Source organism: Microtus oregoni, unplaced genomic scaffold (genome assembly GCF_018167655.1).
Source record: "Microtus oregoni isolate MIOR12 unplaced genomic scaffold, Mior012 000011F_ref0000422, whole genome shotgun sequence".
Lineage (NCBI taxonomy): Eukaryota > Metazoa > Chordata > Mammalia > Rodentia > Cricetidae > Microtus > Microtus oregoni.
This window is the reverse complement of record NW_024543070.1, coordinates 28,836,765-28,859,336: the sequence shown is the minus strand read 5'-3', so window position 1 is coordinate 28,859,336 and position 22,572 is coordinate 28,836,765. Positions and strand designations below refer to the sequence as shown.

Genomic DNA, 22,572 nt, shown 5'->3' with positions numbered 1-22,572 from the left:
CTCAACCACTGTTCTGTTCTGTTGCATTAATAGACTTCTAACTCCTGTGCCAACATCGTTTTGGAGTAAAACGAGTTTATAGTCTGCCTGGAAACTTACAATGGATACTACCTCCACTCTTGGCTTCCCTTCAAAATGATATAGGCTCTGGCTTCCAAGTCTGCTTTTCCCAATAATCTAATCTTTAGAATTAGTTCTAAATTTCTTGTTAAAAAAAAAAAATCCTGAGATCAGCAAGATGGATCAGTGTGTAAGAGTGCTGATCACTGAATTTGACAACCAATTACAGAACTTCTATGGCAAAGAAAACAGATTTCCACATGCATGCACACAACACATACTCTCTTACACAATTCCTAAGCAGCAGGTGGTGCATCCCACAATCCCAGTACCAGGAAGCCAAGGCAACAAAATCACAATTCGAAATTTAAGGCCAGTCTGTGCTTTAAAAACAAACAAACAAAAAATACCCTTAAAGATTTCTCTGGATTTATAATTTAATTTGGAGATCACTATACTGACCTCTTTACAAATGGATTCTATTAACCAGCACTTCCTGGGAGAAGGTGTCCTGGGCGCCACTCTCACAAAAGCCCACCAATAACAGGCTACACCCATTCCCACTCTCCCTGTGATGTCACTGAAGACCCGAGTCACACCTCCCTCCTATGATGTGCTGTGTCTTAAATCCAACTAAAACAGGACTGAACAAGAGTGAGATTTTCATAGCATCATGCAGTAAATCTATGAATCAAAGCCAGATGTAGTAGCACTTACTATCAAACCCAGTTTGGCAGTGGTCAGAGGCAAGGAAGATCTCTGAGAGCTTGGGGCCAGCCTTGTCTATACAATAAGTTCTACGACAGCCAGGGATACACAGTGAAAATGGGTCTCAAAACAAACAAAATATGAATCAACTTTTTGGGGAGTTTGTTTCTTATCTGTTGTTTTCTGAGACTGGTTCTCACTCTTATTGGAACTTGGAGTAGTGTTTTTGTTTCCCAAGTGTTGGTTATTCCTAGCAGTGAGTCAACTTTTACATGCTACAACTAGAGACAAGAAGCTCTCAAATAGAATGAAAAATCAATAATCAATACATGCCAACACCAAGAAGATATGAGAATCATGACAAAGTCTTAAAGCAGCCATCATAAAAATGCATGAAAATATGCTTTAAAATACATTTCAAATCTATGGGACACAAGCGAAGTAGTGCCAAGAAAGGAAACTGAACACCATGAATACACACTGCAGCAAGGATGTCTCAGAGCAAGCTCAGAGCTCCAAAACCTAGGAAGGTATGGCAGTACCACAAAATAAACCTGAGCAAGCAGAAAAGAAGAAATAGTGACAAGATCAACTAAATTAAAGAGGAAGAAGGGATTGATGAAAATAAAACCCACTCTTGGAAAAGATCAATGCAACTTAAAACTCAGGTGGGCACAGCTGTTCCTGCCTGTAATCCCAGCACACAGGAGTCTGTGGTGGGATTACCATGAGTTCAGGCATGGCCTGAGTTATAAAACAACCATTAAAAATAGATCTTATTTTCTTTTTGCCTCTATGGGTATTTTACACGCATGTATGTCTGCATCACTTGGATGCTTGGTGCCTAGAGGCCAGAAGATCCCCTGAAACTGGAAATACAAACAGTTGTGAGCTGCTCTATGGGTGCTTGGTGCTAAGAATTGAACCTGAGTTCTCCAAAAGAATAACCAGTGCTCTTGAGTACTGTGCCTTTTCTCCAGCACCCAGAAGACTGCCCTTAAAGGTGAAACAAAGTCTAAGACTGCTGAGGAGAATTCCTTCACACTGTGTGAAGATGTGTCACTGTAACTGGTTTAATAAAGAGTTGAATGGCCCATAGCTAGGCATGTTAGGCATGAGGACAGAGAGGTCTCTGGGAAGAAGAAAGGCTCAGCCAGAGAGGAAGCAGGAGAGTCAGTACAGAGTAAAGGTAACCGAGCCACGTAAAAAAAAAAAAACATAGATTAAAATATATGAGTTAATTTAAGTTATAAGAGCTGTTGGAACAAGCCTGAGCTATAGGCCAAGCTTTCATAATTAATAAAAGTCTCCATGGTTTTTTTTTTGTTGTTGTTGTTGTTTTATTTTGGTGAACTGGTGGCCCAAAGAAAAATCCACCTACATAAGACCTCTCAAGCTACCAAAGCTAAGGTAAGTTAAATTACCTAATAACAATACTAATAGACCTAACGAACAGGACATACTAAAAGAACTCTAAGGCTGATCTGAAAAACACTAGATACTAATTGAAAAGTCCTAAGAAATAATATTCAACAGTAAGGGTAAATATAAAAGCAAACACAAAAGCCAGTATTATTGTATTTTAAGTTTGTAACCGTTACACAGTTCAGAAGGATGGCTCAATCACTAACTTAGCTAATTTAATTTTATTTCTAAATTCATCCAATCCTTTCCTATAATCTCTTTCCAACCCTTCTTCCCTCCAGTTACCTTGGCTCCCAGTTACTTACTTGGGGAGGAGCAGGACAAAGAGAGGCACAGGTTTGGGGGTCAGGACAACTTGCAGGAGTTAGTTTTCTCCTTGCATCATGTGGGTTCAGGGGCTCAAACTAAGGCTGTCAGGATTGGCAAGTGCCTTTACCTCCTGAGGTATCTCGGTGACCTTACTATGTCTTTAAGACAAAGGAAGGACATCACCCTCTATGAACAGAGACACTGGCACTAATGAAGGCCAGCACGGAAGAACTTCAGAGTAAGTCTATAGTAAGGGACAATACCTGGATGACTGCTGTGGAGCCCTCAAGCCTGGCCTGCCTTCCTCTTTCCTGGCTGCTTTCCGCCTTCTGGTGTGATCACATCACTACATCTCTTTCCTTTCTGAGCCTAGCTCACAGGGAACCACAGTGCACTCACTGATTTTGCACTTGAAAGGTTGGGGAGGTAGTGAAGTTCAAGCAAATGAGGCCTAATTGGATGAACCAGATGTGACTTGGAAAGTATACCTTGTCCTTAGCCACTTATGTGCTCTTTCTGTTTCTTGGCCACCACAAACCAAACTTTGCTCTACTACATACATGCTCCTTGCCCTGATATTCTGCTTTATGTTGGGTCCAAAAGCAATGAAGCTACTGATGACAGATGAGACTGAGACCTCTGAAATCATGGTCTTTTGTTGTTGCTTTTCATTTTGTTTATTTGAGATCGGTTTCTTTTTTAAAAAATAAATATTTATTTATTATGTATAGTATTCTCCCCGCATGTATGCTTGGACACCAGAAGGGGGCACCAGATCTCATTACAGATGGTTGTGAGCCATTATGTTGTTGCTGGGAATTGAACTCAGGACCTCTGGAAGAGGAGTCAGTGTTCTTAACCTCTGATCCATCTATCCAGCCCTCGAGATAGGTTTCTTTGTGTAGTCTTGATTATCTTGGAACTCACACTCGGGACCAGGCACCATGCTGCCAAGGGTATTTTATTTGATAAGTTTGAGTCCGGCTCACTAACCTTGAATTTGTGTCTCTCCTTTCAGAGGGCTTTGATTACAGATGTGCAATATCATACTTTGAAAACAATCAAAATGCAAAAAAGTATACCTTTATTCATTAGTACCTATGATAGTTTGAATAATTGGCTCCCATAAGCTCATAGGGAGAGAGAGGCACTATCAGCAAGTATGAGAGAGAGGCACTATCAGGAAGTATAGCTTTGTTGGAGTACATATGGCCATGCTGGAGGAAGTGTGTCACTATGGAGGCGAGCTGTGAGGTCTTCTATCTGTTCAAACCATGCCCAGTGTCTCAATTCACATCTTGCTGCCTTCAGATAAATATGTAAAATTCTAAGCTCCTTCTCCAGCACCGTGTCTGTGGGCATGCTGCCCTGTTCCACCATAATGATAATGGACTGAGCCTCTGAACAGTAAGATACCCCAAGTAAGTGTGTTCCTTTATAGGAGTTGCCATGGTCATGAGGTCTCTTCATAGCAATAGAAACCCTAAGACAGTGTCCAACACAAAAAATGTACATTGTGAAGACAACTACATAAAAGGAGGGACGGTTGAACAAGAACAGATTTATTTTTGGATGCTACTGAAGAAAACTGGTACCAAAACAAAGTTGGTTGTACAAAAGAGAAACTAAAACTGCAGCGAGGAGCTGTCGACAGAGAACGGAAGCTAAGACACACGGAAGAAACAGGAGAGAGAACATACAAGTACACACAAAAAGTGCATTCTTTTTGTTAAGATGAAACTCACTTAACTATGTTAAGGCAGACAATTAATTATTCAGGAGCGCTTAGCACATTTATAGGATTATGTAACCATTGCCTTTATGTAGTTCCAATATATTTTCAGTTCCTCCAAAGACCCATCATATCCATTAAGCATTCATTCCCTATTTCCCTTCCCCTCACATCTCAACTACCACTTTCTATTCTATGATTTTCTCTAACGTATATATTTCAAAGAAACAGAATTGTACAGTATGTGACCTTCTATATGAGGCTTCTTTTTGCTTTCCATGATGTTTATAAGGTTTGTCCACACTGCTATATATGTCAGCACTTCCTTCCTTTCTATGGTTGAATGTTACTCCAGTATATGGATATATCACATTTATCTAGTCATCTGGTGGTGGGAAATCAGGTCCATGATTAAGAAAATCACTGAGTTTGGGGTTAGAGACTCAGAAATTAACAGTACTTGCTGCTCTTGCAGTGGACCAAATTCAGTTCTCAGAACCAGCACTGGGATGTCCTTTCCAAGCCTCCAAAGAAATCTGCACTCACAGGAATATATCACCTCAACATCCCAACCCCCAAGACATACACACATAATTTGTTTGCTTGTCTTTGTGAGACAGGGTTTCTCTATGTAGCTCTGGTGGTCCTAGAACTCAGTCTGTAGACCAGGCTGTCTGGCCTTGAACTAAGAGAGCCACCTGCTTCTGCCTCCAGAGGGCTGGGATTAAAGGCATGAGCCATTAGCACCCCACTCATAATTTTCTTATGTGTGTGGTGATTTCTCAGAAAATCATGACTTCCTCAAAACTAGTAATACCACTTTTGAGTATACATCCAAAGGATGCTCAAGTATGTTTATAGCAGCATTGTTCGTCATACCCAGAACCTAGAAACAACCTAAATCCCTCTCGACCAAAGAATGGATAAAGAAAATGTGGTACATTTACACAATGGAGTACTACACAACAGCAGAAAAAAACCAACATCTTGAATTTTGCAGGCAAATGGATGGAGCTAGAAAACATCATTTTGAGTGAGGTAACCCAGACCCAGAAAGACAATTATCACATGTACTCACTCATAAGTGGTTTTTAAACATAAAGAAAACACACACACACACACACACACACACACACACACAAGTCTACAAATCACAATCCCAGAGAACCTAGACAACAATAAGGACCCTAAGAGAGACATGCATGGATCTAATCTACATGGGAAGTAGAAACAGACAAGATCTCCTGAGTAAACTGGGAACATGGGGACGATGGGAGAGGGTTGAAGAGAAGGAAGAGGCAGGGAGGGGAGCAGAGAAAAATGTAGAGCTCAATAAAAATCAATAAAATTTTAAAAAAATCTAAAAATTCAGGCTGGAGAGATGACTCAGTGGTTAAGAGCACTGGTTGCTGCCGGGCGGTGGTGGCGCACGCCTTTAATCCCAGCACTCGGGAGGCAGAGGCAGGTGGATCTCTGTGAGTTCGAGACCAGCCTGGTCTACAGAGCTAGTTCCAGGACAGACTCCAAAGCCACAGAGAAACCCTGTCTCGAAAAATCCAAAAAAAAAAAAAAAAGCACTGGCTGCTATTCCAGAGGCCCTGAGTTCAATTCCCAGTAACCACGTGGAGGCTCACAACCATCTCTAATGAGATCTGCTGCCCTCTTCTGGCATAAAGGTATATGTTCAGATAGACTACTCACATAAAATACATAAATCTTTAAAAAAGTTTTTAATCTAAAAAAATTCACCTAGTCATGAGCGTGCTGAGGTAAACAGCATAACTACTGCCATCCAAACCATCAGCTGTAAACATACCAGCTGACTCAATGTTCATAAATGTAAAATGTCCAGGCAACTCTGGGTTTAGAGTAATGCTAAAGAATACAGACCCTATAGTATGTACTCAGAGAAAGACATAGATAGATATTTGTTATGAGAGATCAGCTCATGGGATTAGGGAGGCTGTTAAGCAGACAGATCCAAAGCTATGTCTTTAGAAATTCAGCAAAGCCAATAGTGTAGCTCTAGTTGAACTCATGAGAATCAGGAGTGCCAACAGTGTTCTGAAGGCTGTAGATGGAGACTCAAGTTGAGCAGCAAATATTTCTGTTAAAGGTGAAAAGTGTTTGGGGAAAAGTACTGCGTGGGGGCTTGAAGCATGTCTCAGTGAGTAAGATCAAAGGCTCGTGCAGGACTGGGGCTCAGTTTCCAGGACTCACATGGTGGCTTCACAACCATTTCTAACTCCAGTTCCAGGGGATCAAACACCCTCTTGACCTTCATGAGCTCCAAGCACCATGTGATACACAGACATATGCATAAACACTCACATACAAAAAAAACTTTTTAAAAACTGCAGGGAGACCTTGCCTCCCCCAGAAAAAAAGAAAAAGCTACTACCTTGTATAAGGCACTTGGAAGACTATAGCATGAGGACTGGCAAAAAATCAAAAGCCAGGTACCAGCAGGAGCTATACAAGAACCAAGAAGATAGGGCCACATTTCAGCAAGGCTCTTGACTCAAAAACGTCAACCAAATAAGAAAAAACATATTTTATAACAAACTGTTAAGAAAGTGGTGCACGCTTTTAATCCCAGCACTAGGGAGGCAGAGGCAGGCAGATCTCTGTAAATTCGAGCCCAACCTGGTCTACAAGAGCTAGTTCCAGGACAGCTAGGGCTGTTACACAGAGAAACTCTGTCTTGAAAAACAAGAAGAAAAAAAGGAAGAAGTAAAGAGAAATAGATGATCTGGTAGTTTGGCTGAAATACAATCCTGGACCACTTCAACTAAAATTGTTTTCAAGAATAATCTATAAAATTGCTCTTGAGAGGTAGAGACGGGAAGATCAAGAAGTCAAAGTCATCCTTACCTACATTCTTAGCTACACAGCAAATAAGCCAAGGCCAGCCTGAGTTACATAAGACCCTGCCTAGGAGTAAATAAGAAGTTGAGTAAAATTAAAATCAAAACCTAGGAACAAATGCTAGTATTACTTACGATATTTGCAAATACTAAAGCTGAAGGAAACACGCTGGGTGAAATGGTGAGCTTTACTTAAACTGTTTCTGAAGCAGAAATATGCTCCCTACACTGGACCAACGTGTCACAGGACAAACATTCAACAATACAGACCATTTTCTTAATTTACAAAAGCACAGCTAACTTTTTTTCAGTTTAAGTCTTTTTTCACAAGGAAGACAGAGGGAGGATAGTGAACAAGTTTGAGGACCACTTATAATAACCACACATGCATATTAAGACTACAGTTTTCCAACTAAAAACATTGCTATTGCAAAGATGTTAACTGTCTTTAAGACAGTAATAATTTGAAATGATGCCCTCTCAAAAACCTGAATGTATTTTTCTTGCAGCTAATAAGATAATTCAACAGTTAATACAGAAAAACAAGAAAATTCTGAAGAAGAACAGCTGTGGGGCTGCAGCCCAGTAATCAGTGTAGCAGCAGGGCCTGAGAACACAACCAGCAGGGTGGAACAGTGAGAAGCTACCAAAGGTTATCTAAGAAGCTACTTCCCTTCCTGCCTTCAAAACAGAAATTTAGAATTAGAAATAAATGTTCAGTGGAAATGTCATGGCAAATACCCACATTCTAATGATGAGAACAGCTGAAGGCATTGTCTAGTATGTGCAAGACCCTGGGTTTGACTTCCAGCAATATAAGAAAACAAATTATTAAAGCTACTGTAAAAATCTGTATTGTTAGTACAGTTTGTAGCAAATTATACTCACTAATAATCTTTAAGTCTTCCCAATTCCCTAAACTAAGCTAGGTCTCCTGTGCAATTACTCAGTAGCAGAATCCACTTCCCTGGCTGCTATGAAAGCTCCCTGAAAACAAAGTTGTAGCATTTTATCTGCTAAATCATCTTAGTCCATTAAGGGGAATACAAAAACCTTTTCCTGAATAAAGCAAAAGATCTACTTATACATTTCAAATGAAAATTTGTTTTATTAAAAACAAACAAAAACACCCTGGGCTGGGAAATGGCTTATGGCTGATGCATAACCTGAATTTAATGCCCAGAATCCATAAAAGTCAGGCAATACATCCCAGCAATGAGGAGGCGGAGACAGGCAGATCCCTGGGGCACACTGACTAGCCAGTTTAGCCTCATCAGTAATCACTGGATGAGGGATCCTATTTCAAAAAACTAGGTAAGTGGTTTCTGAAAAAGACATCATCTGCAACCTCTGGCATTGATATGAACGTATACAGGTGGCACTCACACCCATGCATACAAACATACAAGAGAAATTTCTTTTATATTTTTACATATATTATGTGTGTATTGTACATGGCTTGTGTGTTCATTCTTCAGAATGCATGGGAAGGTCAGAGGACAACTCTTTCCACCATGCAGGTAGCGGGAATAGAACTCAAATCACCAGGCTTAGCAGCACACATATTTACACTGAGCTCTTACAGGACATCTCCCCTCATTTTTTGCCCTATAAAACTACATTTGTTTGTTCAAAGTAAGAGCACATGTTTATCTTTATTAGAAACTAAAGGAAACTTGCTTAACTAGGAACAACTGCCACTCTTTAAAAAAAAATGTACGTCACAGAGAAGAAAACCTAAAATTTCAATTCAGAGGAATTCATATTTTAAAAGAAGCATGCTTATGGCACAGCAATGCACCTTCTGCTCCATATCTAACTAACCATTTACAGGAAAGAGAACTATTCCTTAAAAACTAGTCTGTGGGTCCCCTGGGGTCCATGTAATCAGAACTCTATCTACAACATGCTCAACTACTCTGTGTCTTTTCCTCCTCTCTCTTACACACTCAGTGCTGCTCTTCAGCAGTCATGACATGTGTGATGTAATGCAGAAACAAACACGAGAATTCATTCCCCTCTAAGGCATTTAAAAGATCTGCAGGGGCTGAGGTAGCTCACTTAGCTTCAAGAGGTCCTGGACTCCACCCACAGCACCACAGACAACAACATAGAAATAGTCACTCCTCTTCCCAATATTCTATTAGGAAACAAACCTTCACCAAAACATTTTATGTTGTATGAAATCAATTCAGTAAATGCAAATTTGTATCTACTTTTAAAAAAGATGAAGAAAGAAAAAAGCTAACACGTTTTAGGTGTTGGTAAAGATTATTTGCTAAAGCTAAGAGACAACTACGTGATGTTTATATTTATTTGACATGTTTCATGATTTTTCTGTTTTTTTTTTCTTTTTCTGTTTTGTTTTTTTTTTGGTTTTTCGAGACAGGGTTTCTCTGTGTCTTTGGAGCCTGTCCTGGAACTAGCTCTTGTAGACCAGGCTGGTCTCGAACTCACAGAGATCCGCCTGCCTCTGCCTCCCGAGTGCTGGGATTAAAGGCGTGCGCCACCACCGCCCGGCTTCTGTTTTGTTTTTTAAAGACAGGGTTTCTCTGTGTCTTTGGAGCCTGTCCTGGAACTAGCTCTTGTAGTCCAGGCTGGCTTCAAACTCACAGAGATCCGCCTGCCTCTGCCTCCCGAGTGCTGGGATTAAAGGTGTGCACCACCACAGCCCAGCAATTTGTTTTTTTGATCGGCCTATCAACTGATAATTTAAATATTTATTCCATCCAAAAAATAATACAAAAATAACTTTATACTACAGATCTTATTCCTGGAAAGGGATGTGAAAAAAAATCTATGAAAATGGGGGAAAAGGGGCTGGAGAGATGGCTCAGAGGTTAAGAGCACTGACTGTTCTTTCTGAGGTCCTGAGTTCATTCCCAGCAACCACATGGTGGCTCACAACCATCTGTAATGAGATCTGGTGCCCTCTTCTGGAGAGTAGGCATATATGCAAGACAGAACACTGTATACATAATAAATAAGAAATCTTTTTAAAAAAAAGAAAAGAAAATGAGGGAAAAGTTATACAGCTACAATTCAACAATTATCTTCAAAGATACAGTCTACATTGGTTTGAAAATATCAATTATTTTATTGTTGTTTTGCTTTGTTTCAGACAGAGTTTCTCTGTGTAGCCATGGCTATCCTCAAACTCAGAGATCTACCTGCCTCTACCTCCTCAGTGCTCGGATTAAAAGTGTATGCCAACACCATCCGGTGCTTCCATCAATTCTTTTTAACTATGAAAACTTCAGTGCAAACTTATTTAGTTCTAACTACAAAACAGAAATAAGTAACAGTATCACACAACATAGAAAACTGTCATTTTAAAACAATGTCTTCAAGAATACACACACAGTGCTGTTTTTAAAACAAATCAGAGCAGGTAATATACAGTCTTTATTTTATTAACGTCACCTCTTACTGATCTAAAGCATTATCAGTGAATACAAATTCAACAAGTACTTCAATCAGTTGAGTTAAAACAACCAAAAACTGAAATAAGAAAACCCAAAAGAGTCCACTATTTGCTTCATACATACCACACCACCACAACCCACTTACAACACAACAGAGTGATAGTGCTGAGGGGATAAAGATCATCCTAAAGCTGAAGAAGTGGAAGGAGACTCCGATGAGGCCCTACAAATCACCCCTGATGAGGAAAGGAATTTTGGGGCAGACTAATCCAGACCACTGTGAGTTCTGTGCAGAAGCAAGCTCACCACCACCAGTACTGTCCGCACTGTCATTCAGAACATCTATTTACATGTCATTTTCTTCCTAAGTATAAAGCATTTCATCACATAAGGGCGTCCCCAGTCAGGCTCATAGCATTTTACCATCTGCCTGCACGCTTGCACCACTACCTTTTTAATATATTGAAATCACCTAGCACACATCTCAGTCCTTCCTTTCCTGCCTTTGGTAATCATTATCTTGGAATATAGTGCTCAACCACTACCTTCCACATAGCTCTTGTTTTGTTGAGGTGGTTGTTTGAGGCAAAGTCTCTCTATGCAGCCTAAAGTTGAACTTTAATTTGCCTGCCTCAGCCTCCAAATTGGAATTACAGGTAAGCATCACCAAGACCAGAGCTATACATGCATTCGTTGCAACTGCACGTTATGTAAACACTAGATTTTCAGAGTTTTCTAACTTTTCTAAATGGCAAACTGGTCAGTACCCTGACTGTTTTACTCAAGATTTGGTTGTTCCTTAATTCAGTTATGCTGTTCCACATAGCTCTATAAGGAATGCCCAGCCTCTGACACTACAACACACTGTCATCTATAAAACTCACACTCAAGAACTGTGCAAAGGGGGCTGCAAAGATGGCTCAGTGGGTAGGAGCAATTGTTCTTAGAGGACTGGAGTTCAGCTCTAGGCACCCACAAGGTGGCTCACAACCAGGAGAAGATCTCTTATGGCATCCTTAGGCACTGGTGCACATATATAAATGCAAGTGAAACATTCACACACATAATATTAATATTTTTTAAAAAACTATGCAATAGGGCTAGAGAGATGGCTCAGTGGTTTAGAGCACTTCCTGCCTTTGCTGAAGACCTGGGTTCAATTCCCAGCACTCACATGGTGGTTCCAGTTTCAGAGATTTCAACACCCTCTTCGGGCTTTCTCTGGCACACAAATGGTGCACAAACAAACATACACACCTATACACATAAATAAAATTTAAAACATTTTCTGTGCAACAGAATGACCAAAGAACAACAAAATCACATGTTAAAAAAAATCATACTCATGTTCACAACTCTGTGTTGGGCACATTTATATTGGCTGCAAGGAGCCCTCCAGCTGCAGAATGCACTTACCTGCATCTAGTTCACTAATTAAAAAACAACAACAAAACTATTAAGCATTAATAATTTGTGTTAATATCACAACATAAAGGTCATTTTCTCCTACCAGAATGTCTGTTTCCACTTTGTAAGGGCTGGAAATGTAACTCAATGGTCTTCTTTCAGGACCCAGACCATGTGTCCTCTTCACATTCCTACAGTTTTGTTTATCAACTTCAACATCTCATCTCTTACAGCACAGAGCCAATGGCAATCATTTAACTATTGTGAACTAGGAAACTATCACTATACATGGTATAGTAAGATGGGGTTATGTTGCTTTTAAGAAAACAGTATTAGAGTGTACAAGGCCTTAGGTTCAATCCCTAGTACCACACACCCCCAAAAGAAAGTTATTTGAGGTTAGAGAGATGGCCTCTGGGTTAAAAGCATTGGCTGTTCTTCCAGAGGTCCTGAGTTTAATTCCCAGCAACCACATGGTGGCTCACAACTATCTGTAATGAGATCTGGTGCCCTCTTCTGGTGTGCAGACATACATGCAAGCAGAACACTATATACAAGATATAGAAATAAATCTTTTAAAAAAGAAAAAAACTAAGTTAAATTTCCATTTTTATAATGCAATACAGAATTCTGTGCTCTATTACTGGATATATTCCTAGCAAAAGAACATTGACATCAACAGGCATACACACACACACACACACACACACTTTCAACTTCAATCTCCAGGTATGAGCCTTAGCCCAGGGCTTTTTATTGTTATCCAATCTATACCTTTAGCAAGTTCATTTCCATATCCCAAAACATCTCATCTAAGTCTCTTAAAGGGACAATGCCAAATACAAATTCTCAATCAAGAAATATCACAGTTTGCTGGATTTTTTCCAACCAAGTTTTGTATAGGCTTTGCACCTTTGGGAAACTCGGACACGATTTACATATTTCAAACAGAAGGTGTTGAAGACAAAGGGCGGATTAAGGCTAGGTGCTAACATTCCAGGATCAAACCAACCGCAGCTCTGTTGGGGTTCCCCCTACAGTAAGTGCAATAAGGGGGCTGGAGAGATAGATGGCTAAGTTAAAAGCACTTGCTGCCCTTGCAGAGGACCTGGGTTCAGTTCCCAACATCCACATCAAATCTAACCACATATACCTGTAACTATAGTTCCAGGAAACCCAACATCCTCTTTTGGATTCGTGGACACCAGGCACAGCAAAAAGAGAACATATATAATTAAGGCAAACAATCATACACATTGAACTAATTTTATTAACATATAAATAAAGTTGCCTGGCGGTGGTGGTACACACCTTTAATCCCAGCACCTGAGGGGCAGAGGCAGGCAGATCTCTTAAGTTTGAGGTCAGCCTGCTGTAGAGTTCCAGGACAGCCAAAGACACACAGAGAAACCCTGTCTGGAAACACACACAAACATACAAGTTAAGCACAGCCACTTTATATGAAAGCTATGCAGATGTATGAAACAATAAAGAACAGTGCCACTCTGTTCAATGATCTAAGAAGTAACATAAAATTCAGTTTAAGCCAATGAAAAAAGACAGGATCTCACAATGTACAAATGTAGCCCTGGCTAACCTGGAACTCACATAGGCCAGCCAGGGTGATCTCGAACTCAAGAGCCCCTGTCGCCCATGTGCTAAGTTTAAAGGTGTGTGCCACTACACCGGTCCTCCAATACCTATTTTATTTTCTGCAGATCTAGCACAAACTAGCTCTTTATAGATAAAGTTACTCAGCAGGAATGAACTGAATTTTTGCGTGTCGGTGAGCGAAAGACATTTGTTCAAAAAAGTTCCCCTGGCTTTGGGTATCACTATTAAATATTTTGTAAAATGAAGACGCTGAACTAAAGAGTCCTTAGGTTACTGTCATTTTCAGGTAAGGCGTCTACAATTCAAAAGCTAAAAGGAATTCACCAGCCGAGATCCTCTTTCCTACCAAGCAAGGGATGTTTACTCCGCATCACGTGTCTTTAAACTCCCGGTTCAAAAACTGACATACCTGTATTAGTTATACATGAGCAAATTTGATCTATCATAGAAAAAAGCACAACTCCCAACCCTACTTTTTTTTTTCCTTTCAACTTCGTGATTTTTTTTTCCTTCTCCTATCTTCCATGAAAAACTACAGGATGAGAAAAACGCCGACTGTATGAGTTTCGGGCTCTAAACTGGTGCTGGGTCCAAATCTCTCGATACTATTTAGTGTTTGGTTGTGGACTTCTTGGTTATTTACACTTTTAGTCTGTCACTGCGGACCAAGCACCGGTTCTGCAGGAGGCATGGTGAATGAGATCGGGATACACTAGTAATCCCCACGCCCGAAGACCCCGGGAAAGTACTCACGAGCCCGGCGGGAACGGGTGGGACGCGCAGAGACAGGGCTAAAAACAAGAGAACCAAGGGGTCGGAGTGGTTTACCGAGTGCCAGGACCCGGGATCCAGGAAGCTGGGGTGCGGCGTGAGATGCTAGGATCCATGAGTGAAAAGAGGGCAGCCTGGGGCAGGGCGCGGGAACACGGCACCCCGGACCGGATCACCGGGAGCCTGGGGTAGGGCGTAGGGAGGCGGCGAGGGAAGCCAGGGAGCACGAACCGAATTGGCAGGAACCTGGGAAAAACTAGAGAGCCCAGGCGGAACTCGGGAAGCCGGCGCGGGGAGTTCGGGGTGGGAAGCGAGGAACCTGGGGAAAGACTGGGAGCAGGGAGCAGGACCCCGGATCCAGGAAGCCGGCAGCCAGGGTCGGACGCGCCCGGACGCTCACCTTTGCGAAGCTCCCGCTCCCACACTGTGACGATGGGCCGCGAGTGTTTGCGATGGTGGATGAGCCACAGGGACAGGGTCTGTACGCTCTGCTGCGAGTTGCTCAACTCGGACAGCTTCTTCTCCAGCGCCGCCTCAGAGAAGGCGGACATCCCTCCGAAACCACGTCCGCGCCGTCCCACGCCGTGGAGCCGAGTGGAGGAGAGTGTCGCCGCCCTCGTCGCCGCCTCGCCCCCACACCCCACCCTTCCCCACGCCCTCACCACCGCCACCCCCGGAGTCCGAGGCCGGCCGCAACCTAGCAAGATGGCGCCCAGCCGGCAGTGACGTCATGCCCTGGGCCCCGCCCCTCGCGCTGCTCACCCTGGGAAAGGAGACGACGCCCGGCGGCGGGAGTGAAAGGGAGGAACGAGCAGAAAAGGCAGGTACGGTGCGAGGGCGGGGCAAGGGGGCGGGACGGGGCGGGGAGGGCGGGGCGGGCGGCCTCCTGGGGCGTGGCCAGGCCTGAGTCCTTGTTTCTAGGGAAAACTGCTCCGCTACATTAACAGGAATGCCAGATATCTGAGTAGGCTGTACATTGGTGTATATTGGTGCAGCCACTTTGGAGGACAATTTGCTTGATCGATTACATTAAATACTGCATAATCCTGATGGTGACAACTTGATGGTTGGTGGGGGGTCCGCGTAGGTTCGAAGTATGACCCTGTCTAAAAAGAAACAGGGCTCGGGGCGTACACTGCTTGCCAGCATGCATGAAGCCTTGGGCTCAAACCTCAGTTCAGTAATTAAGTAAGCGAACATACAAATGTGGGCCGTAGCTCAGTTGGCAGAGTTCTTGCCTAGCAGCCTAGCATGCAGCAAGTTCTACTCACTTTCCCCAGCACAGCACTAAAAATCCTGGCCTGCTGCTGCAATCCCAGCACTTGGAAAATGGGGGCAGAAGAATCAGAAGCTCCGCCTCAGCTACATGGCAAATTTGAGACCAGTTTAAGGATAATGAAACCCTGTCTCAAAAAAGTGGGTGGGGGACCAGAGAAATGGCTTCGTAATTATTAGTAGTAATTATTGCTCTTGCAGAGGACCTGATTTCAATTCCCAGCATCCACATAGGGTGGGTCACACCCACTTGTAGCCCCAACTTTGGGGAATCCAACCCCCTTTTCTGGCTGCCTAGGCACCTGTATGTATGCGTACATAAACAACACAAAAAATAAAATAAATACATTTTTTTTTAAATCAAAACAAGAACTAGTGTAACTCACCCAAGGGATCAACAAGGTTTGGCTGCTTTTCTTTCCCGACTCAGCTATTGCCGAGTAAGTAGGATTGCTGCTGGACCAGACTATACACAGCAATCATCGTTGCTCTGCGGCTTCCCTGGCCAAGCCTCAGCCTCAGTGCTTGCTTTTCCTGTTCCTTCAGATATGCCTTGAATTCCAGAAACCCAGGAACTGAAAGGTGCTTCGTGTCCTCAATGCTAATGCCCATCTCCTACAAGTTATTCCTGTTCCCAGGGAGGAGTATGCAGAAAGAGGCCACAATGTGCCACCAATGTGACCTCTTTGTTGTACTTCTTCAGACCCTGAAGGCTTAGACCACATGACCTACAGACACCAAGCTATTCACCATGTGTTTGGGGGAGCAGAGGGAGGTGTGAGAAAGGGATTCTCTGTATAACAGTCCAGGCTGTCCTGGAATTCACTTTGTAGACCAGGCTAGCCTCGAACTCACAGAGATCTGCCTGTCTCTGCCTCCCAAATGCTGGGATTAAAGTCTTGTGGCTGCCTCTGCCTGGCATGTGTGTGTGTGCTTTGTGTATGTTGTATATGTGTGTGTTGTATGCAGTATGGGGTTGTATGTAGCCTGGTCACACACATGAAGATGGGATCCATGCTTCTGAAAAACTCTCTGAGGAAGAAATGCGTGCTGGCTCCCTCCAGGCACTTTTCTCACCCTCAGAAAGCTGGCCAGTATTTCTGTGCAGCATCTTCAACTTCAACAGCAAAGTTTATGGTCAGCTGTTTTATATCAGATTCAAGATCAAGAATTCTATTTTAAAAAGAAGCACAATTTACTGAAAACATGATGACTATAGAAAAAATACATCTGGGTGCTTCCAGTGACAGCAGAACAGTCAGAGCAACAGTAAGCGGCACCAGGAGCTGAGGTTCAAGTGTGCAGGACTTTGGCACTGCGGGTAAACAGCTGAACTCTGAAGCACACACATCACAACATGCACATAGCAGTTGGAAAGACAGAGATAGTGGGTCTGTTTTTTTTTAAGTTATGGAAACAAAATTACAGTTTAGCACTTTTTATTGTTTTGTTTTTTGATTTAGGATCTCATTGTGTATCCCTGGCTGTCCTGAAACATGCTACCTAGACCAGATAGCTTTGAACACATAGAAACCCATCTGTCTCTGCCTTCTGAGTGCTGGATCAAAGCTGCACACCACTGCTTTGGGATATTTGATTGCACTATGAAACTCCAAAGCTGTGTTAATAAAATTAACCTTGGATCAGGAGGCAGAGCAGAGACTAACTGGCCGGAATAGGCCACAGAGAGGACAGAGGGGCCAGGAATGCGGCTAGAGAGTCATACAGGAAGGAGTGGGGATTTGAGGTCTTGAGACAAGTGGGGAGACTCTTCTCTTGCTGGATCTCTGACCAGAAAGAAAGGCCAGTTGATTGCTTCTCAGCTTCTCTGATCTAGCAGGTTTTCACCCCAACATCTGACCCGATTCTTTATTGGTAAACACAATGATAAAGACTTAGTTAAAATCTACATTTGGCAACCAAGCCAGTGCCAGAGTGGTGCTGATTTCAGACCACAAGACACAGGTGGTAGTTAAAATATTAGTAGATTCAGGTGTGGCTGCTAGGCTGCCAGAAAAACAAAACAAAACAAACAAACAACAAAAATCACCACAGCCAGGTTTTTTTTTTTAAAAAAAAGTAGGTATTTTATATGAATCGAGAAGCACTTAAGTGTGACAGATGGTCTGGAAGAAAACACAACATATTCTACAGTCGAATTTGGAAAGGATCCAAGTTGGATCCTTACGCTGCTTTTATATTTTCACGCTTACAGCAGTAATAGGTTAATGCATTACTTATATGGTATTATTGATTTAAGTGAGTCTATATATAGATGTGAGGAAGAGATCTGGTCAGTAAGGAAGAGACCTGGTCAGTCGTCCTCATCAACTTAGACCATGAAACCCAATATGAACGAATTCAACAGAATCCGACATATATGGGCTGCCCATGCGTGCTTCAGCATTGCCAGGGCATAAACTTTCAATTATTTTGATATATAGATGTGGCTCAGTGAAATGTGTGAGTTTGTATTATCACTACTGTGTGTACGATGTAGGGAATACACACAGGTAGTGGTCAGAAAGCAACCCTGTGGTGCTGGTTTTCTCCTGCCATCTTTATGCGAGCTCCAGAGATTGAACTGGGTTGTCCGGCTTATGTGGGAAGCGTCCTTACCTGCTCAGCCCTCTCACCGGACTAGTGGTTTGTTGTTACTGCTGTTGCTTCTAAAGACAGAGTGTGGTGGTTTGAAAGCAAATGGCCCCCAAAGAGAGGGGCTCCAATGGGAGTTGTGACCTTGTTGGAGTAGGTGTGGCCTCATTGGCTGTGTCACTGTGGGAATGGGTTTTGAGGTCTCCTATGCTCAAGCTACACCCAGTGAGACAATTCTCTTCCTGTTGCCTTTGAATCAAGATGTAAGGACTCTCAGCTCCAGCACCTGTAGCATTAATTCTAATTGTTCTTAATAAATAAAAACCCAGGGGGCTGGAGAGATGGCTCAGTGGTTAAGAGCACTGCCTGCTCTTCCAAAGGTCCTGAGTTCAATTCCTGGCAACCACATGGTGGCTCACAACCATCTGTAATGAGGTCTGGTGCCCTCTTCTGGCCTGCAGGCATACATGCAGACAGAAAACTGGCGATACATAATATAATAAATAAATAAATAAATCTTGGGCTGGAGAGATGGCTCAGTGGTTAAGAGCATTGCCTGCTCTTCCAAAGGTCCTGAGTTCAATTCCCGGCAACCACATGGTAGCTCACAACCATCTGTAATGAGGTATGGTGCCCTCTTCTGGCCTGCAGGAATACACAGAGACAGAATATGGTATGCATAATAAATATAAAAAAATAAATCTTTTTTTAAAAAACCTATATCCTTGGTTGACATACTTAAGTTAACAAGAGCAGTTAGCCAGAAGCAGAACTACAAAAGCCAAATAAACAAGCTTAGTACATTTAGAGACTCTCCCAGAATCATGGACTTTGATGGATTAGGTGTTTGTTTTCATTTTGGAAGATGATGCTGTCTTTGTGCTGAGTTTTGTGGCCCAAATGGCACTTCCATCATGGATTCAGTTATGCTAAGACCTGAGGGCCTATTACCATGGGACAGGACTGTATTCCAAGTATTTGGGTTGCTGGGGTGAGATAATCATAAATTTAAGGACAGTCTGGGCTACATAATAAATTGTAGGTCAAGCGAGACTACAAAGTAAGACACTGTCTCAGAAAAAATAAAAAAACAAAACAAAAACATAAGCAGGGAGTATTGGCACATACCTTTAACCCCAACACTTGGGAGGCAAAGGCAAGTGGATCTCTACAAGTTCAAGGCCAGCAGGGGTATACAGTGAGATCTTGATTCAAAACAAGAAACACAATTCTAAATAAAAGAAGGCAGATACAAAAGACTATATATTTTGTGACTCCATTTATATGAAATATTCAGAATAAGCTAGCCCAGAAATAGAGGTTGCCATAGGGATTGAGGAAATGGGTGACTAGTCAATGGAAGCTTCCTTTTGGAGTGATGAAAATATTCTAAAACTAGATAGCGTTGATGACTGCATTGAAGTATTGATGTACTAAACAGCAGTGGCTTGTATGCTTAAAGGCAGTTAATTTGCAAATTAAAAATTAAAGTAAAATGATTAGTTCCACATTATGTGAATTTTGCCTCCGTATAAAAAGGAGGGAGAAGGTAATAGGAAAAGCAAGTTTATTTCCAATTTTATCAATTATACTTGTTTATTTACTGGGTGCTGGGTAGTGAACCCAGGGCTTCATGCATGCTAAGGATAGACCACTGAGCTATATCTCCAGCCACATTCCTCAAATTTCAATTAACCCAAAATTATTATACGAGATCTTGGGTTTACCAATTTAGAGAAAAAAGAAAAGAGGTATATCTTAGGGTTTCTATTGCTGTGAAGAGACACCATGACCATGGCAACTCTTATTAAAGAAAACAGCTAGGCAGTGGTGATGCACACCTTTAATCCCCAGCACTCAGGAGGCAGAGGCAGGTGGATTTCTGTGAGTTCGAGGCCAGCCTGGTCTACAAAGTGAGTTCCAGGACAGCCAGGGCTACACAGAGAAACCCTGTCTCGAAAAATCAAATAATAATAACTTTAAAAATAAAAGAAAGCATTAATCAGGGCTGGTTTACAGTTCAAAGGTTTAGTCTATTACTGATATGGCAGTAAGCATGACAGAATTCAGGAAGACATGGAGCTGGAGAAGGAGTTAAAAGTTCTACGTCTGGATCAGCAGGCAACTGGGAGAAAGAGCCATTGGGCCTGGCTTGTGATTCTAAAACTTCAAAACCCAGCCCTAGTGACACATTTCCTCCAACAGGGCCACTTCTTCTAATATGCCATTCCCTATGATCCCATGAAGATCATTTTCATTCAAATCACCACAAGGAAGTTTGTCTGGCATGCAGGAAGCCCGGGGTTCAATCCTCAGCCCCATATACACTGGGCATTGTGGTACATGCTTGTAATCCCAGCACCAGGATCTTCTGATCTTTGCATGTGCCCCCATTTCCCTTTCTCTCCTCTTTCTCTCTCCCTCTCTCTCACATATGCTACACTTACACTCACACACTCTTTCACACAGTAAATGTTTCTTTTCATTAAAATCAACAACAAATGTTTCTGTTCTTCCCAGAGTTAAAGATTCACACAAATGCTCATTTACAAACACTGCAAGTAAAAACCCACAGAAGATAAAATTCCAGGTTTCCAGGTTTAAATATCCTTCTCAATTGATATCATATGCTGTATCTTTTATGAACTAAATTAAAACACTTGGAATGAGAAAAAAATAATCTTGCTATCTACAATATAGCAGTATTCCTAGAATAAATTGGTCTTTAGTTAAGTCTTTGGCTCTCCCCTGTTTTGGTAATGTGCTGATACAATAAGTCGGAAAAAGCAATTTAGCCTGGGCATCAGCAGACGTGAACTGTCATGGTCCTCACCAGTCAGGCAATCAGGTTCATCAGGCCCCCCGAACCAGGAGCCTCTAGAGGGGAAAGGACTTCAGCACGTGTTGTTAAACACCCACATGATAGAAGATCCCAGGGTGCTGACAAAATATTGGTGTCTACAGATGGAATTTGTGTGTGAGGCTGGAGGAATGACTGACGAGTTGAGAGTGCTTACTGTTCCTGCAGAAGACGAGTTCAATTTGCAGCACCCACAGCAGCAAGCTCACAACCAACTTCTACTTTTAGCTCCTGGGGGTCTGATGCCTTCTTCAGACCTTCTCAGGCACCTTGTATATATATCACATGTCCACACACATACTTACACATACTTAAAACTAGTAAAAATTAAAAATAAATCTTCTTTTAAAAAAAGATAAAACACATGCCATCTTAAAAAAAGAAATCTGGCCGGGCATTGGTGGCACACACCTTTAACACCAGTACTCAGGAAGCAGAGGCAGATGGATCTCTGAGTTCAAGGCCAACGTGGTCTACAGAGCATGTTCAAGGACAGCCAAGGCTATGAAAAGAAACTCCATCTCAAAAAACAAAACAAACCAAAAAACCACCCCTTCCCCAAAAATAAAAAAGAAAAGAAAGGAAGCAATCTGTTGTGCTTCCATCCTCACGTCTCCAGAATCTTCAGTATTACTAAGTCAATCCCAGGAAACAGGAAATGGAAATGAGGTGCTTTGATTAAATCCCCTGTTCACACAAATGCTGTGGCACACCCCGGGTGACACCAGGTGACTGACAGTCCATCTTCCGACAGAAGCACCATGACACGCTGACTTTAGTTGAGAAACATGTTTTCTACAGAACCTTCTGACGGTTGGACCGAGGGAGTACAAAGATAGCATTGGTTGTCCCACCTAGGCTGGAGTACCCTAACAAAATGTATCCTCGAAGGATATAAACAGTAGGCAAGTTTGTTCTGCAACTATCCTGAACTCAAAAAGGAAGCCGCTAACATCATCCCAAAACGAGTAGGGATAGCTACAGCTCCTTTACCTGGACATCCTTACGCCAACTTTTACCTTCTAGCTTTGTGCACAAAAGTGACCAGTCCTCTCCCCAGTGACCTGCCCCTGCTTCTGAAGAACTGATGCTGTTGTCCCTAAAAACATGGTAGGGCAATTCTCACAGCTCTGCAGCCCACAGCCCCGTAAGCCATCCCTGAGCCTCTAGCAGTGACAAATTGTTCCATTTCCCAAATCCATTTTCCACCTCTTCCATCCATAAAATATCCAAACAACATATATGAAGACCCTTCTCTTATCTCTAGACCTTAAAAGTTCCAAGGCTGAGATCTGGCGAACCTGACGAGGTGACTCAAAAGTACAGCAGTAGTTCATATCTACCTTGGCCACACTAAATTGGTTTCCCTGATGTATTATATTAATATCATTTATCAAAACAGAGGAACGAAGAACATGTAAAGACTAACACGATTATTCTAATAATGTTGATATAGCACACATACTGGGAGTTTCCTTTTTAGAATAGTTGTGTGTGTGTATAAGTGTGTGAATGTGGAATGTA

General features: G+C 42.2%; 1 protein-coding gene across 3 annotated transcripts in view; it reads right to left on the bottom strand.

Annotated features, from left to right (window-relative positions):
- The window catches only part of LOC121453474 (regulation of nuclear pre-mRNA domain-containing protein 1A), a 50,727-nt gene extending 35,732 nt beyond the window's left edge, over positions 1–14,995 (bottom strand). For 2 of the 3 annotated variants that reach the window (XM_041660281.1, XM_041660280.1), the window contains exon 1: positions 14,719–14,995. In XM_041660281.1, the coding sequence (XP_041516215.1) occupies positions 14,719–14,869 (151 nt within the window). In that variant the 5' untranslated portion in view covers positions 14,870–14,995. The remainder of the gene's footprint in view (positions 1–14,718) is intronic. The other variant, XM_041660279.1, reaches the window with a different exon arrangement.
- Positions 14,996–22,572: the final 7,577 nt, after the last annotated feature.